The sequence below is a fragment of the Scardinius erythrophthalmus genome, assembly GCF_964197995.2.
Source record: "Scardinius erythrophthalmus genome assembly, chromosome: 2".
Taxonomy (NCBI): Eukaryota; Metazoa; Chordata; class Actinopteri; order Cypriniformes; family Leuciscidae; genus Scardinius; species Scardinius erythrophthalmus.
In genome coordinates, this window is record NC_138222.1 from 37,128,759 (window position 1) to 37,149,083 (window position 20,325).

Consider the following 20,325-nt stretch of genomic DNA (forward strand, 5'->3'; position numbering starts at 1 on the left):
TAGAGCTTTTTCTGCAACTGTTTTGTGAATTCGCTCAGGATTCTGTTGCCTTGCCCTGGTGTATTGTGCATGACTTGGGATTTATTTTGACCTTCTGCATGGAAAATAGGCGTAATTTAGGGCTGATTCCGGGATTTTTTAGGCTTAGGGGGGCTTTAATTAGTTTAATTCTTTCTCAACAAACCTTTTTTGTTTTTGTTTTTAATTAACCAAAAATAGCAACTGGTTTGTAGTGCATGTCAGAAATGCGGGTTTATTTGATGACACTGGAGGGAAGGAATTAATTCAGAATTGAGAATGCCTTTTAAATTCCAATTCAGTTCCTGGATTTCATTTGAATTTGAATTGATGTAGGCTAGCAAACAGAATGCAGAATTGTAATTCAAATAGTAAGGAAGAAGTTTTATCTTTGAGTAGAAACATAAAGCTTTCCATATCTTTGAATGTTAGAATGACAAGGTCTTGTTTGAAAGTTGAAAAAATAGTTGAAGGTTTTAGAAAGACAGATTTCTATAGCCACTTAATTCGATTTAGTAAATATTTCATAAATGACCTGCGCAGGGTGGAAAAACGCTTACCAGAATGCATCACCTTGAATTGCAGTTCAACATGGTTCCCTTTAAACTGTGATCGCTAGTTATATGTGTTTATACATGTTTTGTGTTTGGTCATATGTCGTGTGCTATCTGTTAGAATCCTCTCACCCTTTATATATATGAGGAACAGAGAAAGTGTGTGTGTGACCTTTCCTGCAGGACAGGTTCTCCTGAATGTCATTGATTTTAGTGGCATAATAATCACACAGCTTTGAGCAACTGTCAGAAATGGGAGGAGAGAGAGGCAGAGGGAGAACGAACAGAGGTGAGCGAGAGGAGGAGAACGTAAAAGAATGACATTTAACTGCGAGGGGAGACAAGGAACCACTGGCATTTATTCTGATGGAGTGTTCGCTGTCTTATGGCTCAGCTGGTTCATGTTGCCCTGTAGATTACACTGCAGTGCCAGTATAAACAGAAAGCTAACCTGCATCCTCAACAGAATGCAGGGAGAAGATCATGGATTTGACCAAGTCATATGATGGAATATATATGGAGCATTGCCCAGATGGTTTGCTTGTCAGGGTTGCCTCTTGGTTGGCAACAGGATAGTGTTTAAAGTGTTTACACAGCGCAAAATCGCATCGTTCAGGAGGACTCTTGAATATATCTCTGCCCATAGTTACTGTACCCTGGATGAAAGCAGCCCAAAAGTAACAACATCCCTTGTGCATCTCTCCAGAATAATGATCTGGCAAAGGAGCAGTGAGTCCACTCTCAGTAAATAAGAGAAGCATGAACACATAAAGCCTTGCATCTTATAGTTCTGGGACCTGAGCCATGCACATTTTGACTTTTTGCCTTGGTCAATTTCTCAGACAAACACTGTCCTGTCTTGCATTCATCCTCAACCCCAAACATTTGCCCCGGGTCCTTCTTTCTCTCTGAGTATGTTTACTGTGCTCCTCAGGCGCTTCTTCAGCAGCGTATAAGTCTAAATCTGATTACTGTCCGCTGGACTGACTCGGCTCTATTTACAGAGGTATAAATTCTGCTCATCTGTGAAGCAGCTATTGATTTGTGGGCCGTCACTCTGTCCCCTTTTCTCCCACTAATCTCTCTCATTTCCCATGAAGTCTACTGCTTATGCAGTCTGGAGACATTGGGATTTCATTTGGAGTCACGTAGAGGGATGGTGCTGTGGTGTGCTACACTCAACAGCAGGACAGACATTATGAAGTATAGCGAATTCACTCAAATCACAGTGATGCCAATCACTCTGTCTGCCATATCATGAAAAAGTCATTTTTTTTCTTAAACAAGGCCTAACACAAGTCTATGGTTTACAGAGCCTTCAGACTTCAGAGCCTGGTCTGATGTTTAATTTAAGCTTTTTCTTGATTTTAGAGAAGAAAGTTTTCATATATTTTTTTTAAGACAACACATAAAATGTAAATCATTCTATAAAAACCCTGTGCTCTATAAAAACATAAATATGAATATATGAAGAGTTCAGATGCAAAAGCCTCTAAGTGCCATCTGAAATTTTCTTCTAGAATGATCATTTTTATAGAGCTTGTATATTTAGGTTAAGTGATTTCACTTAAATGACAATTAATAGGTAATTTGCATTGTCATTTAAGTGAAATTATTAAACTGAAATATACAAGCCTGATAAAAATGATCATTCTAGAAGAAAATTTCAGATGGCACTTAGAGGCTTTTGCATCTGAACTCTTCATATTCTCTCTGGCATGTCCATGTTTTGAAGATAAGCTGAAGTGCGCAACCTAACAAATGCAATCATTTCACAATTTGAATTCGGTCCAGTTGTTTTGACCATTTATTGATTCCAGCTAGAAGGGACTGGAAAGAAAAACAATTATTAATTACTGTTTTTAAGACTCACAATAAATATTACAGAAATATAATGACTTCTGGAACCTCCTGAATTATATTAAGATGGTAAACAATGTCCTACAGTAGTATGCTGTAAATCACATTAGAAAAGGGTAAGATCATTATGGCCATTAACAAGGGCTTGGAGAGACAAAATCAAATGGGATAGAAGCAGTGCTCTCCCTGCAGACTACAGAAAGAATTTTAAGCTCAAGTCAGTATGCCAGTATCCATAATAATTGCTCTATTGGATTTCTGTCTTTTCTCTATATACCTCTCTCAGTGATAAAGCATGAGTTTGACACGATGTTCAGCTAAGGATAGATCAAACACAGTTGACCTCTTGTTGCAGTCAAAAGGCCATTTGAGCTCCTGGTGTAATTTCTGGCTTTAACTCAGTCTGGTGGAGCATGCAGTAACTGTACCTGTCTCAGACTCAAACCTGCTCTCTCTGAAGATCAACGCAATCCTCCTGTGTGAAACCAACCTTAATGAGCCTAATTTTATTTGGGAAAATAAGGAAGACTGAAGCACTGTTGGAAAACACGAATCCAAGCGGAGGTGAGATTGCTGCTATAAATAGGGTTGTTTGTGAGAGGAAGTCAGGCTGGGTTTAGCCTCTGTCAATCAAATGTCTTTTCTCGCGCAGACGCGCACATATGTCTTCTGAAGCACTGAACTGTCAGCAGATCTCAGATGAATTCTGCAAGTATATAGCTCTGTGATTGGCCTTTCACTTAAATGAATTTATCTGCCGGTAACGTTACACCAATCCTCATCCTCAACAGTACTTTGGTTCTACATCTACACATTTTGTTTTGTGCACTTGGTGTGTGTGCTTGAGTCAGACGGAAGGTTGAAGGTAACAGGGAAACAGAACAACATCTAGTTTGAAGTGAGCTGGTGTAAATTTAAACAAATCCTCATCTATTTTGCTTTTCCGTCACATCATTTAATAAAAACATTGGTCAGTTGACCAAGAATTACATTAGCCTACTTCAGCACAAGCGCAACCATAAAAACAGGTTCAGATGTCACTTTTATGACAGACATTCAACAACATTTATAGCTGAAAAAAGCACATTTTTTCAAGAAAGTCATTATATGTTGTAGCGTTGCATCATACCTGTCTTACAGGTGCTCAGTTAGATCTATTTTCTCTCACTCCACACCTGCAGAAACCACCACCACTTACATGCTCCCCTGAGAGGTGCATGCTGGGTAATACTGGCATTCCCCGAAGGCAAGTTATGTCCAATTAGATCAGCTATGCTGCAGGAAATCTAATTTAACATAACCACATCAGAGAAAGATGTGGAAATGCAGGGTAGGCAAAGAGGGCCCAAGAACCAGTGAGTGCGTTTGTAGGCAGTTCCCCTCCTCACACACATTTGCTTCTGCTCATATACGTTTGACTGGACATTTTAGTGTGTGCTTCCTCTCACTCTAAAAAGCCTTATGAGCGAAACTGTTAGCTGGTGCTGCCGATAGTAGGAATAGTTCTGCGCTGGCTGATGCAACTGAAATTCACACAAATATGTATAGTGCCTGTACTTCTGCTGTTTGGCTTTCCTTAGAAACAGGTTCATATTCTCCAAAACATCCTCCTCAAAGTCACTAATGGTGTCCTATTGTATTTACCCATGCTGAGGTTCATGGCGTGTCTTTTTGCTGGCCATGTGCAATAGTTGAACTCTGCTTCTTTTCGGAGATTGGAATAAAATGTTATATATCTTCCTCCTACCTGCAACAGTCACTTACAGCCTTAAGCAAACACACATTACATAAAAAAACATATAAACAGCCTCCAAGTATTTTAAACTCTTAAAGAATTAAAATGGCTCAGTTTTCTTATAGTTTTCAAATTATTTTTTCAGTAAATATATAAAATATATAAAAACATCACTGTGTGTGTGTGTGTGTGTGTGTGTGTGTGTGTGTGTGTGTGTGTGTGTGTGTGTGTGTGTGTGTGTGTGTGTGTGTGTGTGTGTGTGTGTGTGTGTGTGTGTGTGTGTGTGTGTGTGTGTGTGTGTGTGTGTGTGTGTGTGTGTGTGTGTGTGTGTGTGTGTGTGTGTGTGTGTGTGTGTGTGTGTGTGTGCGCGTTTGATTTATATTACATTGTGGGAACCAAATGTCCCCACAAGGATAGTAAAACCTGAGATCACCTCCATAGTGGGGACCAGCCAGCGGTCCCCATGAGGGGAAATGGGTTAATAAACATGCTAAATTATATTGTTTGAAAATGTAAAAATGCAGAAAGTTGTCTGTGATGGGTAGGTTTAGGGGTAGGGTTAGTGTAAGGAGATAGAATATACAGTTTGTACAGTATAAAAACCATTAAGTCTATGGAGAGTCCCCACAAAGATAGTGAACCAGACGTGTGATATATATATATATATATATATATATATATATATATATATATATATATATATATATATATATATATATATATAACCCCAGCATTCTTCAAAATATTTTCTTTTGTCTTCTGGGACATAACAGGTTTGGAACCAGGTTGAGTGAATTAGGTGAATTGTCTCTCTACTAATATGTGCCGTTAGGGTAAAAGGGTGTAAGCTTCTGCCCCAGTGACAAGCTGTTGTACCCTTAGAGGTGTTTTTTTTTTTCCACAGTGATTTATTTGTCTTTTTAATAAAGTAATGTTGTGTGGAGATCTATGATGGTGTTTGTGCAACTTATCTGCACAAAACAGCTACCAAATAAGCAAACCTAAATTAACAAACTGCAATAAAGTGTGTTTGTTTTAAAAGGGATGGTGATGTGATATTTTAATTTCCTGCCAAATTTAGAGACTATGAACTGCAGAGGGACTGATTCCCAAAGGATGTCCTAAATAAAAATATATCAAAATGCAGTTTAAAATTAAAATTTAAAACTTTAAATAAATTAGTGAATTACAAATGTAGCTCATATCAAAATTCTTGTACTAGAGTATAGGGATTTTGTTCATTTGTTGTGTTAAAACTATATAGCTGTTCTCTGTGTGTGTATTTTCCTCTTTTTACAGATGAGGATATGGGAGGTGAGTGGGTGATGTTACAGCAGTTCTCACTGTTAATGTTCTCTCTGTGGTGCTGTTTGATGTCGTTGTGGTGAATCCTTTCTCCCTGTGGATTACTGGTGCCACGAAACACACATTCTCTTAATAACAGACTAATCATCCATGTCACTTAGCACATCATGTTTTTATCTGCTTTAATTGTTGCCTGTACCTGCTCAGCTAATGGAAACAGGTTGGCCCCTCTGTGGGAAGGGCTGCTAGGAGTTTAGTGAAGCTGTGCTGTGAACAATGTACTTTTGCCTATGAATGTAACTGAATTCCCTCTTTGCTCTTAGCAGAGCTCTGCCTTTGAGAGGAACACACATGCACACGCCTCCTCACACTTTCATCCTATGAGGTTGTTTTCCCTCTCTCTCTCTCTCTCTCTCTCCCCATCTCTCTTTCTTTTTCTCTTTATCTGCTCGAATATTATGCACCATTAAAATCATTTAGTCCCAGCATGCCTGGCTCCAGTAGGATCTCATGGCCTTGATGATGAAAACCTAAACACAGCCACATCTATCACTTCACTGTCTCTCCTACCTATCATGTGACCTAATTGCATCACTTCTTTGATCAATCAGAGCTAAAGCCACTGGCTGGCCTACGTGGGTGTAAATATTAGGCTGGACAAATGCACAAATATACTAAGACCTGGTTTCACAGACAGGGCTTAGATGCAGAAATGTCTTCACTTACATACACGAAATAGCTGTTGTGACAAAAGCTCATAGTGTTGGTGTGTATAATTATAAAGAGGGTTCTCTCGTCTAATTACATGCTCTGTCACTAGTGTCAGTTCAAAATGATGACTTCAACAACATAATCCTGAGGATTCCTGCCTGTAATCGATCTAACAAATGTGTTAATTCTTTATGTGTGTGATAATGTGTGTGTTGGTGCAGTGTGTCAGCACATCATCAATGTGATAAAATCCTCCCTGTTAAAGTCATTCATTTTCTTTGAGTTTCAGGTCTACATTTTTATGTTCCTGTATTTTTTGAGCATGCTACTTATTCTCAACACATATGTCTTTCTTTGATATCTCAGGATTTTAAAAAATAGAATAACTCACCATTTAAAATCAGCCATATAGTGTCCCAAAAATAGCATCGGGAACCGGTTCTAACTTGGTTTGTTATTTTATCTAATGAAATGGCATTAATTAAATATTTTCAAATGTGTTTTTGCTATTGTTGAATTCTTTGATTATGGCAGCCATTTACCTAGCCTCATTAAATGGCAACATTACAATCGATCAATCAATCAAATAAATAAATCGTGAGAGCTGCGCGTCTCTCCTAAATTATTGGCGACATTTTGTCGTCTTGTTACATAACTGGCACGCTGCACGTGCAAATGACAAATTATAATTTGGGGAAAGCAAAATGGATAAAGACAAGGCGAACTGATTGCCTACACATTTGTAAACTTAGTTACAGCACGCGCTTTCTTTATTCCAAATTTTACGCTTGTGTACTTTAATTAACAGCGCTGCTCATCTGCGGCGGAGCGCGCGCTGACTGAAAGAACGTTCCGCCTGCATATGATTTAGATGATTTCGTTCCAGGTTGTCAGTGGCTGTCAGGTTTCCGCTCTGTGCTGCCATTGAAATGATTTTCTGTGCGCGATCTCTCTGTTTTGGCTGGCATCAGTCTAATTTTTGTCTGCTGTGAGACAGCTGCCAGATTAATCTTTGAGTCTGGGCGCAAGCCCTCCGAATCTGCCGAGAGGGGCTGATGGGATGGGATGGGGGGCGGGTGAGGAACAAGGGGTGTTTTGATGCTTAACTGTCATTCATAAACCTTATACAAGCTCCAAAATGCTCTTATCTCCCAATCACCCTTTCCGTGACATATATATATATATTTTTTTTTTCTTTCTTTCTTTCTGCCTTTATACTATACAAACACTAGTCTACACACATAACACACAGCCCCCGGCGGGTTTGAGCGCGTGCGTTTGTCATTCATTGTTCTGGTGCCAGTTCACGCACTAGCGACAGACAGCAACCATTCAGCTGTTATCGAAATCTCTGGAGGAGGATAGTTCTTAAAGTGAAGAAAACACCCATCCCTTCCCCTCTACTTATATGGAATGGTTTATTTATCTATAGCAACTTTGGTGTTGTTCTGGGAATACATGACACTATAAAAAGTACGAAGCATGTTTTTTTTTTTTTTTTATTCCCAGCTTATAACGTGATATTTTTGGAAGAGAGCTAAAAGCTCGGGCTGTTGAGCGCTGTCCACGAGCGGTGGTGCTGAACCTGTGTTCTGCGCTCAAGAGCCTCGCATGTGTTGAGAGCCACACTAATCATAAGCAATTACACCGATGTACAGACACAAGAAACATAGGCGGAGCGTGTGTACGGCTGGCTGGGGAAAGCTTAGCCTTCCCTTGACCGCGTGCATAATTTGAGTATATGACCACTGTCCTCAGATGATGTGGATTCCGACTGCTCAGATTCCCCTCCCCAGTGAAATGACGTTTGATCAGTGGCATAGCCTACAACTTTACGTCGCAGAAAATAACTGTAATTTGTGAAATACATGGTGTCAGGGCCGTTGCTTACAGGGCCAAAGGTGGCCATACCCTTTTTTTTTTCTTTTTTTTTAAAGAAACGTAGCTCTAAGGTCGGACACTCTTCCACCCCTATAGAAGTTATGGTTTTACCTAGTGTGTAAATTATACACTGGCTCTCATTGGTTCGACGTTTTTGAGCATTTTAATTGGGAATTTTCGGGTCGCAATCTGTCGAACACAAATGATAGCCTATATTTCAAATTGTTTGTCAACTATTTTACTGGCTTGTAAGTGAACTAAAAAAAGTTTTTGTGATATATTTGTAGCCTGATATTTATTAAAGTTTTGCCAGTGTTCCGTCCGATGATCCTAATAAATCCTCAAACGCCCTCTTGTTGAGAAACCCCAGGTTACCTCAAACATAGGTTAGGCTACTTCTTAAAAATACCCTTCAACCTTTATTTATTTTGACCCAAAGTGTTCAAGACGTGACTAAGCTAGTTAAATCCACCATAATTCACACGTTATTGATTAGCCCTCCGCCTAGGACAAGCCATATCCTGTGATGAGTTCTATCTGACAATCTGTAAAACGATTATTAGTAAATGCATTTATCTGGAAGGATGGTTCAGACTTTGTTAGAACAGACAGTGCTGGGCTGAAAGCACATCACAGGACAGCACAAGCCATAGGTTGATTCAGTGGAACATGTGAACTCTCAGGTGATTGGCTGGAGGTAGATGACATCATTGAAAGTCCACTGCCTCAGTCGCGCGCTAAACTCCTGGAAAGAGATCAGAGCCGCTCGCGCAGATGGGAGCCACATCTGGCGGATTGTAAACCGAGTCGATTTAGAGAAAACCACGCGCCCGAGGTGTGTTTAGGTGAGCCGCCAGTCACGATGGTCAGAGTCATAATGAGCTTCTCCCCTCTGGCGAGAGCCGCGCGCGTCAAGAACGCATGAAGTGAAAAACAAAGTCACCCCGCGCAACATGAGGACAGCCCTTCTAACTTGAGTGAAAAAGGAAGTGTGGATTCTTTTTCTATTTTTTTTCTTCTGGTTGGCTGAGCATTTTTAAAATCATGCAACATGAATGTAACTAACAGCACTGGAGCAGAGGGACTCGCGCCCTGGAACTTCAACGGTGAGTTGCGAGTGAAGTATGACAGGAAAGAGTTCGAAAAGAAAGAGTTCCTTATGTCACAACATAGAATTGCGATGTATGTGTTCATTGTGTGAGTACATATGAAGACTTAAGATGCAAAAGCCTCTAAGTCCGTCTAACGTTTTTCTTTAATATTAACATTTTGAACAGGCTCCTATGTGTAGGTTTCTACCTACCGACATTTCTGAATGGGCTGAGGCTGGGATTTAATGAGTTTGAAGTGAAAGTATTTGATGAACGTATAGTATGTGCGGAGAGCATTCACTCAATATAATTATCTCATTTTTGACATGGGTGGCTTTTAGAGGCTTTTGCATATCTTCATATAGCATACTGAGACCATGTCCAAAGACTCGTATTCGTGACGGTATGGTGTTACTCCCAACAAAAACTCAAATTGTCCTGTAATGTTTTCCACGATGAATATGTTCCAGGTTTGTGTTATTGTTTTTGTAGGCTATATCATTTTGTAGATCCCTTTTCACCCTTTCAAAATGAGCTGCAAAAGCATATGAAAGAAGCATTAACGGTAATTAAAGACACCAGCAAAATGGCTAAACCTGTTTATCCCGTTCCGTATGCACTTTAAAATGAACATTAGGAAAAACAAAACATGTAAATCAATGTTCTTTCATCAATTATCATCAAATTATTACAGTTCCATTTCAAATATTTTACTCAAGTTATATAGTTAAACAGAATATGAAGTGGGGCGGTTTGAAGGAACATGGACAGGTCTCTGATTGCATTCATTATATGTTAATTCTAGATACAGAGGTTAAATTATATGATGTATTTTGTGTTATTAAAAGTCTTAACTAAAACAGCTTTGGCTTTAACTTGCTCCAAACGAAAACTGTGTGATTATATCCTATATGAATGTTTGTTCCATTTATGTTTCTGTGTATGTAGGTACTGTAATGCTTTTGCAGTGAGAAAATGAATTTAAACTTCAAACACCTTAAACAACAGTTTATGTGAGTGTGTGTGTGTGTGTGTGTGAGACATGAGTGATTCAGTGGTGATTTTTGCTGGAATGTCCTGAGGCATTGGCTGATGGTGGGTTTAAACCCTGCTCTCTGTGGCAAAGATCTCTCAAAGAAAATACATATGCCCATATGCAGCACAGAATGCATACGTATATTTGATCTAAAAACTAAATTGGACGCAGTTCTCGAAATGTTGCCTTTTAAGCTCATAAGAAGCAGAGTGCATATCACCACAGAACAGGCACACAATCCCCCTCAGATACTTGCAGAGACTCCCCTCTCCAATCTGACAATAAAACAGAAAACATACAGACATTTTGGGGTGCTGAACATGGGGGAAAGAAACTAAAAGCCTGAGCATCTGTCACTACACTCGGAGAGCGTTTAAAAAGAATACAAATCTCTCAGTTCTGTTATCTCTCACCGACTCAATCACATCAGACTAATGCACATGATGGCGCCTTTTTGATTCTGTGACCATGATTCTCACTGTGTGAACTGGTAAAGTACTAGAAGAATCCCTTAGAGTGAAAGTCTGATGTCTCTCTCTCTCTCTCTCTCTCTCTCTCTCTCTCTCTCTCTCTCTCTCTCTCTCTCTCTCTCTCTCTCTGTGTGTTGGGTTTTCTCACTCTTCCTCATCCTTCGTTGTCTCGGGCTGGGTGTTAACCCAGTTTCACAGAGGAAAGTGTGTCGCTATGCTGCTGTTTCACCCTGTTACACGCACTCACACACAAACACTCTGAGAAAAGAATGAAATGCCTGGAGACACATCCAGTTCTCTGTGGGTTCTCAACTGGGAGAGAGAAGAGCTATAACAGCAAAAGCAGCAGGATTGGCTTTTAGCTTAAAGCCTTGAGCATTCCGCCACTGGTCGCCAACAGTTGCATCACCTGTGATACCTTTAGACTAAATATTTCATCAGACGTAGCACATTTTGGTTGTCAGTTTAATATACTGTATCATTACTGTGCAGAAGACTTGAGTGGATAGCCTTCAGCATTGTAGCATGATGGACAGCCTATCATGGGACATTCTGATCCCAAATGGTGCCCTCTATTGTCAGCATGCACCAAATTGTTTTGAGAGATCATCCAAGAAAGATCACATCAGAACTGACAATAATAAGATTTTATTTATTAATTGTAGATCATTACGACAAGGGTTTCAACCAATCATATCTTATGAAACATAATCTTTGGTTGAATTAAACCATTAAAATTCATTGCCTGATAATTCTTTGGTTTCCCCAGTTTGATTCTTGTATGTTTGGGGACTGGCAGGGATCATGGCATGTCATTTGCGTTCATTTCCATAGGAATTGACTCAAATTGTAGTATCAATGGGGTTTAATGTATCTTTCAGCACCTTGGGAGAAACTTTGCACTCATCAATATGATGAATGCCACCTAATGCCACTGGAAGTAGTCCGACACTGACTTAGACAAATTTGTTTTTACTCACTGGAGAGAATAATGCAGATAACTGCGTGAGTTGTGAGTCGCTGTGTGTCAATAATTGCAAATGTTCTTTCCATGGCGCTCACAATGGCACAGTTACCAGGGAACCATCACCCACATCGCCATCTGCCAATCAGAAACATCTAGAATATTTCTGTAGTTGTGCAAAACTCCCCATTAAAATGTGTGCTTAATCTATGACTGATGTAAGAATGCTGCGTCACTTGTCACAATGCTTTTGAAGTTTCGCTCGTCTGTCTGCTGATCAGCTTAATCAATGCTGCTAAACTGTAGCACAGCGGGGCATTGTGCCTGATTTCGATCCAATATTCAGAGAATTAGCAGAGATTTGGAATTGTGTGTGGGAGAGAGAGCGAGAGAGTCATTAGTTTGCCAGTGGCCAGTATGGGGGATCTTATAACGAGCACATATCAGAATCAAAGGAGGAGTCTGATGAACAGACCACAAAGCAGCCCACACACACTCCCACTGCGATGTCTGTCCGAATCTGCAGAGGCTTGTGTGCCGTCTGTGTATTTGCCTGTGTGTCTTAACAAACTCTAACTTTTGATTGTCAAAGCCACTAAAACACTAATTAGAAAGTGGTTCCATGAAACCTTTCAACTTGTTATTTGTATGCTGACACATTGTTATAGATATTCATGTTAATTAACTGATATTAACTGATTTTTTTTTTTTTGTTCAGAGTTGTACTGGTGGGGGAAAGTATATTTGGTAGCAGATGGCTTTATGTTTCGAGCTGCCAGCTGGTAACTGGAGGCTTTCTGCTTTTAGTCCCAAAAGAGTCACTAAATGAGCAGCATCCATGTGTTTGTTGGTGTGCATGCATTTGTTTGTGCAGACAAGCGTGTGTGACTACATCCATAGTCAAATCCTCTGCAGCTGAGTTGACTCCCTTCCTATTGTTTGTCATTCAATTAAATGTAAAAGTACAAGCGTTTAGCCTTTATGAAAGTCTGTGCCAGTGTGTGTGAAGCAGGGAAGTGTTTGAGCAACAGCTGCTGTTTTCTGCATCCCAGCGCTTAGCACAGGAGACACACAGCCGAGAGAATGACAGCTTATATAAAAGTCTCGGTTTGTGACTCGCTTTGGGAAACGTCTTTCACTGTATTTTTGACAAGATGTCACCGCCTCACTGTACATGCAGCCAAACAACCAAAATGCTCTCGTATCAGTGCAGAAAAGTCTCCAATGAACAATAACAGACACAAACATTACTATAACTTGTTGTGACAGGTCATTTATACTTTATTTCTCTTTATAATAATTCATTCTAAAGAAAACATTCAAAATAAAAACGAATATTATTATTATATTCATTTTAACGTACTCTTGTTTATTATGTATTATAAAAGAGAACATTACAAATAATCGTATATGAGATGTTACAAACAGTGACTATTTATCAATTACAATATACAGTGATAGGAATTCAATGGCATGTAATGGTATCCTTGATGCAGTTTTGTCAGTTTAAAATATGTTTCGAATTACAGTGTTAAAGAATAGGATAACTGACTTGAGCAAAAAAAAAAGAAAAAAAAGTAAAACAGAGCAAGTGTGCTTAGAGAGGGAGAGATAAGGGTCATCAATAATTAGTTAATGTGCAGAATGTGTCCGGAGAGAGAGATGAGTAGAGGTGATGGTAGATGAATTATGATAATTATATAAGCCACGGAGCTCTTCTTCAGCCTAATGGCGTTCGGTTAGAAATGAGCACTATTTATAACGTTCTAACACATCACTGACATATCACTGCTGGGGTCATTCTGTAGTCACAGATTATCGGCCTCTCGGTAATGGTTAGACTGGTATTGTTTTTCAAAGCTCTGTCGAGCAGGTCCTGTATCAACTCGCTTAGGACACTGAGCTCAGGAACACAGAATGGGGCAGAGGAATACATTGGCACGCGGCTGTGATCAGGCACGGAGCTGCTGCGCTGCTGAGAGCCAGCTGAGATCAGACACCTCATATCTCGCTGCTGCAGGCTGAGCACAGATCACCCTCTCTGCTTCTGCATCCTGCCAGCTCCACATCCACAGCTGTGGGAGAACTTCAGAACCAGATCCTATCACAAAAATAGATGCCACTCACCCTTGCTTAATTTGCATGTAATAATTGCTTAGCCAGTTTGAGGCCCCATCATGCGTTTATGGTAATAAATCATTTGACCGATTATGTTAAACTATCAGAGGTCGGTGTGGTGTACTGTAGACTTGTTTTTGGAGCAGAATGGTTGAAATCTCTGGTCGAATCCATGAATAAGCTTTCACAGCTCCTCGTATTTTATTCCAGGATGTGTACGTTTGAGTGTCTGGTTTCAGTGGCGTACACAGATGTGTCAATGACACGATTTCATCATGCAGTGAGAGACGGGAATCATCGGTTAATTTGAGATTGCCCGTCTCCATTATGGATATTCAGATCCGCCCATCGGATGCAAAGAAAAAAACGGCCCAGATAGAATCAGCTGCGGTTTGGAGGAGGAGGGTGATGGCTTCGCTCGCCATCAATTTCAATGAAGCTGCAAAGTGGCGCTCACAATCAACAGCACAAACTGTTCAAAATCCTCTGGTGAAGTCAAGAATCTTATGTTTAGCGAAGGCTTTGCTGAGATGTTTGTCAGCATGTCGAAATGCTCCAGAATGTTTTTTATCTCCTGACATGAGAGCCAGTGCCGGTATTGTGCTGGTTCAAAGCTCAGACAACCTCTCAGCACACAAATGTCACTCCATCCTCAAAGAGCTTTGACTCTCTGAATATTAACCTTCAGAAGAGGGGAAAAGCGAGCAAACAAACACGACGACGGCTCTTTCAGGTGACGTTTCAGTGCGGCCGCTGAATGGGCCATTTTAAAGGTCTAAATGAAAGAAGTGAATTTTATTGAATGTAAAGCACACATGAATAAAATGCAGCCATCATAGAGAGTGATTTTTCCTGACATTGCATGTCTCATTATACATGCACTCTGTCTCAGACTGTTTGTGTAAACAGATTTCATTTTGAATGCTAGGCTTTCTGTTCTTTTTCTTATTCTGTTTACTCTGTTATTATTCTGTTCTGATTCCAGCTGAGATTTTTAATGACAAAAATGCTGGATCAGATCAGAGGAAGCTGGACAGGACAGTGGTGCGGTGGAGCTTTTCAACTAGCCATATGTGTGGGACTTCTGTATATGAGTGGTCCACAAACCTCGCCTTTGGTTCTGCGATGCTCGTGTGTGATTTGTGCGGCAGGGAATGAATGCGCATGTGTTGGGTGTGTGTGTGTGTGGTTAGATGAGGCTCTGCTTTTTTACTTGTCACATTGTGACGAGAGAAATTGCTTCTGTCTGACTGACAGCAGGACAGATGAGGTACAGTATTATTATATTTAACAAAACTACAATGAAATCTAAATGAATACATTTTTGTTCAATCAAATATTTACTGTTAACAAGCAACTAATTTATTTTAAATTCATTATAAAATCTATATTACACAAAAAAATGCAGCTATAAATAACACTTGAGTGTGCAGAGATATATAACATTTTTAAACGTTAGCGCATTATTAACTTTGGCTGCCTCTTAATACTAAAATGAAAGTAAAAACTAAATCAACTGAAACAAGAAATCCCTCAAATAAGCTGAACTACAAATAAAGCAGAAATGTTTAAAGAATATACAGCAAAGTATACTAACCTTGCCTGGCTCTAAGCTTCAGGTGTTCTGCTTCAGTGAGAGTTTGGGGTGTTAAGGGTTGGAGTTTGTGTACAGAGTCAAATTGTACAAGAAAGCTGATAAAACAATCCTGGAGAGCTTTCTCTCACAGTGATATCAGATGAATATTTTTGATTCATATTTAATGAGGCTTGGCGCTTATCTTTCCGCTCTGCTCGAATCCACAGTTGAGTAATTGCTGATTCATATTTGATAAGGGGTAAAGAATCCTCTCCTCACACTGAATCACCTGGACCTGAGGGGGGAAATATAGAGCAAGTCCCAAACTATATCAACTTTCTAATCGCTTTCCAAGTACCAATAGCCAAAGACCTGAAGAAGTGTGATCAGTGTTGGCATGACAGAGGAGGAGAGAATGTGTGTCTGTTTGTCAAAAGCTTTCAAAAGGAATAGGATATGTGGTGTCTAACCGTCCGGAGTGTGGCGGTGCTTTGATGCCCGCTGATGATCAGTCAGGTGGTTTTAAGAGAGAATAAAGATAAAGAGAGGGTCTTGGTCGGGGTCCTTCCTCTGGTGGGAAACTGATTTCAGATTTAATAGATTTAAAGATCTGTTATATCTTTATTCATCAAGTGTAGTTTAAAAAAAACAATGAATAATTTGGCAGGCAGCAGCATTCATAGCAAGTCTTTTGCTGTGTTTATTCAGAGTGATAGGTTGTAATTTCACTGGTTATCCAGAAGATGGCAACCTTCAAAAGATATGACAGAAACAAATCTTCTAGGAATTAAAATGGGCAATAATGAAGTGTCTTTAAATCGCTTAAAGATATTTGCGTTCGCTCTTTAGTGTATTTTGCGCATTTAGGAAACGCCTGCCTTGAGTTGCTTCAAATAGGTTTTTAATTGCCCATTGGATTAATACTTTATCAGTATGACAACAGCTTCCCAGAAGTATACATGAAGAAGGTTATGGATAATTCATGACCTGAAACAAAAAGCTTCTCACACTTATGCATTAAAAAGGATTCGCCTTTTTCTATGGTAGTGCATTGTGCCCTGCGCTGTCTCTTGTAAAGTTTAGCATGCAGCATGCATCATGACGAAATCTCTAGAAATGCAGCCCACATTCACAAATGGCATGCCAAACCCCTACATTTTTCATATACCAAGATCCTTACTTGAATATCTATGATAAAGGAAGCAATATACATTTTTCATATAGTAAATGGGTGTATGGAAATCCTGCATCAAAGGGTTGAGGTGATTTTTTTGAGGAGCACTGAGGTTCTCAGGGTTCCCGTCTAATAATTGTATTTAATTGTTCCTGAGCACCTCAGATCGTTAGGAAGCCCAGGGGTCATGTGAGTTTACCGACAGGGCAGCTTTGCCTTCTTTGATTGGATAATGTTGTAAGGAGTCGAGTTTGTTTATCTGAATAAAACATGGCATTATAGACTTTAAATGGGATGAGACACTCTATACTGAGCTGAGAAATGTCACTGTAAGGGTTTGATCTTACAGAGGTCTGTAAATATGTTTAGATATGATGAATATATGCTCTTGAAAGTATTATTTCTTCCCTGCATTTGATGTCTGGATGTTTGTGTTCCTCTTGTATTTAGGTATGTATGCAGAACTGTTGAAACCATTTATAATTTGTGATATACTTGAAAAAAAATAGGAGATGATTAATTCATTTAATCTGTTTATAAGATGTTCAATTTCAAGCATTTTATTTAAATCGGGGCACAAAGGACTGTCCGTAAATTTGAGAAATTGCTATATTTCCCCCTGTAAAACATGTTGATTTAGCACATATCTACTTCATAATGTTAAAACATGAGCGTGTTATTAATCATGAGGATTTAATTAATCTTCTCTTCACCTGAGACTGCTCACCCCAATGTCTGAACGCTCTCACACTGTCTCAATAATTATTAAAGGTTCAGTTAGTGGATGCGTTAGGTATCATGAATTAACAATGAACAAAAATTTCTACAACATTTATTAATTTAGGTAAATGGTAATGTATAAATATACTTTTATTTATTGTTAATCCATATGTGTTTATAATGCATTAATGTTACACAATGTGAAATATTAGAAAATAATAATTGCAGATAATTGCAGCAAAAGTATCACACATTATTTCATGTTAATTATTTCATTAACTAATGTTAACAAATTGAACTTTATTGTAAAATGTTCCATAATGAATGATACTGGTTTGTATTTAATAATAACACTGAACAAAACAAAAACTGATTGTGCATAGTTGGTTACAGTTATATGTGCTAACAAATAGCATATATAACAGTACATTGTTGTTGTTTTTTACCCTAATGACCAGTGAACTCATTGTTTGAATTTATGTTACATGAATCACAATCCTGCAAAACTGCATGGCCTGCAATAAAAAATAAAAAAATAATAATTTCCAACTACAACACTGGACATTAGTCTGAGGTGTATAGGGCTTTATGTTTCATCATTACTGTTACAGCACTAGGTGTTTTTTGAGAGGTGTTGAATTAGTTCTTGTCAGCTGGGTCACACGCTACCTTGCTTTTACAAACAGCATATTTATATTTCATGATGGAAATGAATGCTCTGCAGTAATATTTAATGAATGTCATTCTGTTTTCCCATATGCATCTGCATTTTTGTCATTTATAGCATTGCGTTGTGTGTGTATTTCAGGCTCATTGAGCAACGTGTCCAGTGATGCCAACTTCAGTTGTGACAGCGGCAGCGCTAATGGCTCGTGTGCAGCGGTTGAGGCGGGCGGCGAGAGCCCGTACAAGGCGGTGGAGATGGTCTTCATCGCACTGGTTACTGGATCCCTCAGTTTTGTCACCGTCGTGGGCAACATCCTCGTCATGCTCTCGATCAAGGTTAATCGACACCTACAGACCGTCAACAACTACTTTCTTTTCAGCCTGGCCTGTGCAGATCTCATCATCGGTGTGTTCTCCATGAACCTTTACACCGTCTACATCATCAAGGGCTACTGGCCGCTTGGCCCAGTCGTGTGTGACCTGTGGCTCGCGCTGGATTATGTGGTCAGCAACGCTTCCGTCATGAACCTGCTAATCATCAGCTTTGACCGATACTTCTGTGTGACCAAACCCTTGAGTTATCCTACACGCAGAACCACCAAGATGGCCGGCCTCATGATCGCCACCGCCTGGATCATGTCTTTCATCCTGTGGGCTCCCGCTATCCTGTTCTGGCAGTTCATCGTCGGAGAACGGACCGTAGAGCCTGGCGAATGTTACATCCAGTTCCTTTCCAACCCCGCGGTCACGTTCGGCACGGCCATTGCTGCGTTCTACCTGCCTGTGGTCATCATGACGGTGCTTTATGTGCACATCTCTCTGGCCAGTCGCAGCCGTGTGTCCAAGCAAAAGCCCGAGGCTAAGAAAGAGAAGAAAGGCCAGAAGTCTAGCAGCCTACTCAAGAGTCACATCTTGAAGCAGGACAACAACAACCAGTCCCCTCCTAAGCCCAGCCTGGATACCTGTTCTACAGTAGACACTGTGAAGAACGGCAAACTAGACGAGTCTGTGGTGTCGGCTAAAGCTGACTCGTGCGTGCAGCCGGAGAAGGAGAGCTCAAACGACTCCAGCACGGCCAGCATAGCGCCTAAAGAGCCCAAAGAGCGGGCAAACAGTGAGGTGACTTCAGAGGCAGGCCTGACACCCGCGCCAACAGCCGCACCTAAAATCAACCCTCAATCCAAATGGTCCAAGATCAAGATAGTCACCAAACAGGCAGGAGACGAGTGCATCACCGCCATCGAGATCGTCCCACCGAACAGTAGCGGCGAGAGGCGCTCCATCCCTGTCAACCGTCCCCGCACGGTGGCGCGCAAGTTTGCCAGCATCGCCCGCAGCCAGGTGAAGAGGAAAAGGCAGATGGCGGCACGAGAGAAGAAAGTGACAAAAACAATCTTCGCCATCCTGCTGGCCTTCATCATCACGTGGACGCCATACAACGTGATGGTCTTAATCAGCACGTTCTGCCAGTCGTGCGTTCCAGACACGGTCTGGGCCATTGGCTACTGGCTCTGCTACGTCAACAGCACCATCAACCCCGCTTGCTATGCACTCTGTAACGCCACCTTCAAAAAGACCTTCAAAAACCTGCTCATGTGCCAGTATAAGAACATCGGCACCAGATGAACTGTGGAAAGAAGCAGCCAGCAGAGATGGAGGGTGTGATATGGAGAGCTTAAAGGCTGCCCTGGCTCTTCTGACCCCCATAACTTTGAAGCTTCGGAAGGTATTGCACAGTACATTGAGAGGCATCATAGTCCCATAATGCTGAACAGTGCGTTATAACCAAAACGTAATATATTAAGGAATCAGTGTTTACAAGAAGATGATGGAGCGATGGACAATAGACTGAATCATTGAAGAAATCAAGACTTTTTCAGTAATCTGATCATTGCTGCACTGCTCAGACCACTGAACTCTGCACTACAGTTACATGAAGATCAGGCTGCGAATGACATCCGATTAGACGGCTCATTATTTCCAACAGTGAAGAGAGAGAATCCCAGCAAATATAAACCAGAAGAGACTTAATGATTTAGAGATTTATTGATTCATTTATATTCCCAGTACAGCACAAATGATCTCAATCAAGTCCTTTTGGTTAGTATTAACACTGTTTTTGACCCAGACTTCTGTGCAGATTCTCTGAAAACATCATACAGAGGATCACAGCCAAAGACAGATAACATATGGAAAAGCCTCATGTTTGACTATCCCTGAAAGCAGAAAGCAGGTTGCTCCAGAGTGAGGTTCAATTTCCTATAGCCCACCTGCACCTTCCACTTTCCAAATTAAGGAAGTCTGTTGCTGTCCACAGCGGCTGTGTAGTCCATTACATTCATAGCGGCAAATTCAGGGCATGTGGTACAGCCTGGGAGAAGTTAGTCATCGTTATCCTCTTAGTGTGATCCTCTTGAGGTTCTGGTATAGGTCAGAATTCAAAAGG

The 20,325-nt window shown here is 40.4% G+C and overlaps 1 protein-coding gene across 2 annotated transcripts in view; it reads left to right on the forward strand.

Annotated features, from left to right (window-relative positions):
• LOC308687290 (activating molecule in BECN1-regulated autophagy protein 1A-like) overlaps nucleotides 1–19,505 on the forward strand; it is a gene marked incomplete at both ends in the record, with an annotated part of 163,578 nt that extends 144,073 nt beyond the window's left edge. Inside the window, 2 exons of one of the 2 annotated variants that reach the window (XM_081359703.1) lie at nucleotides 9,116–9,170; nucleotides 18,022–19,505. In XM_081359703.1, the coding sequence (XP_081215829.1) occupies nucleotides 9,116–9,170; nucleotides 18,022–19,505 (1,539 nt within the window). Of the gene's footprint in view, nucleotides 1–9,115; nucleotides 9,171–18,021 lie in introns of those variants that run through there. The other variant, XM_081359699.1, reaches the window with a different exon arrangement.
• Nucleotides 19,506–20,325: the final 820 nt, after the last annotated feature.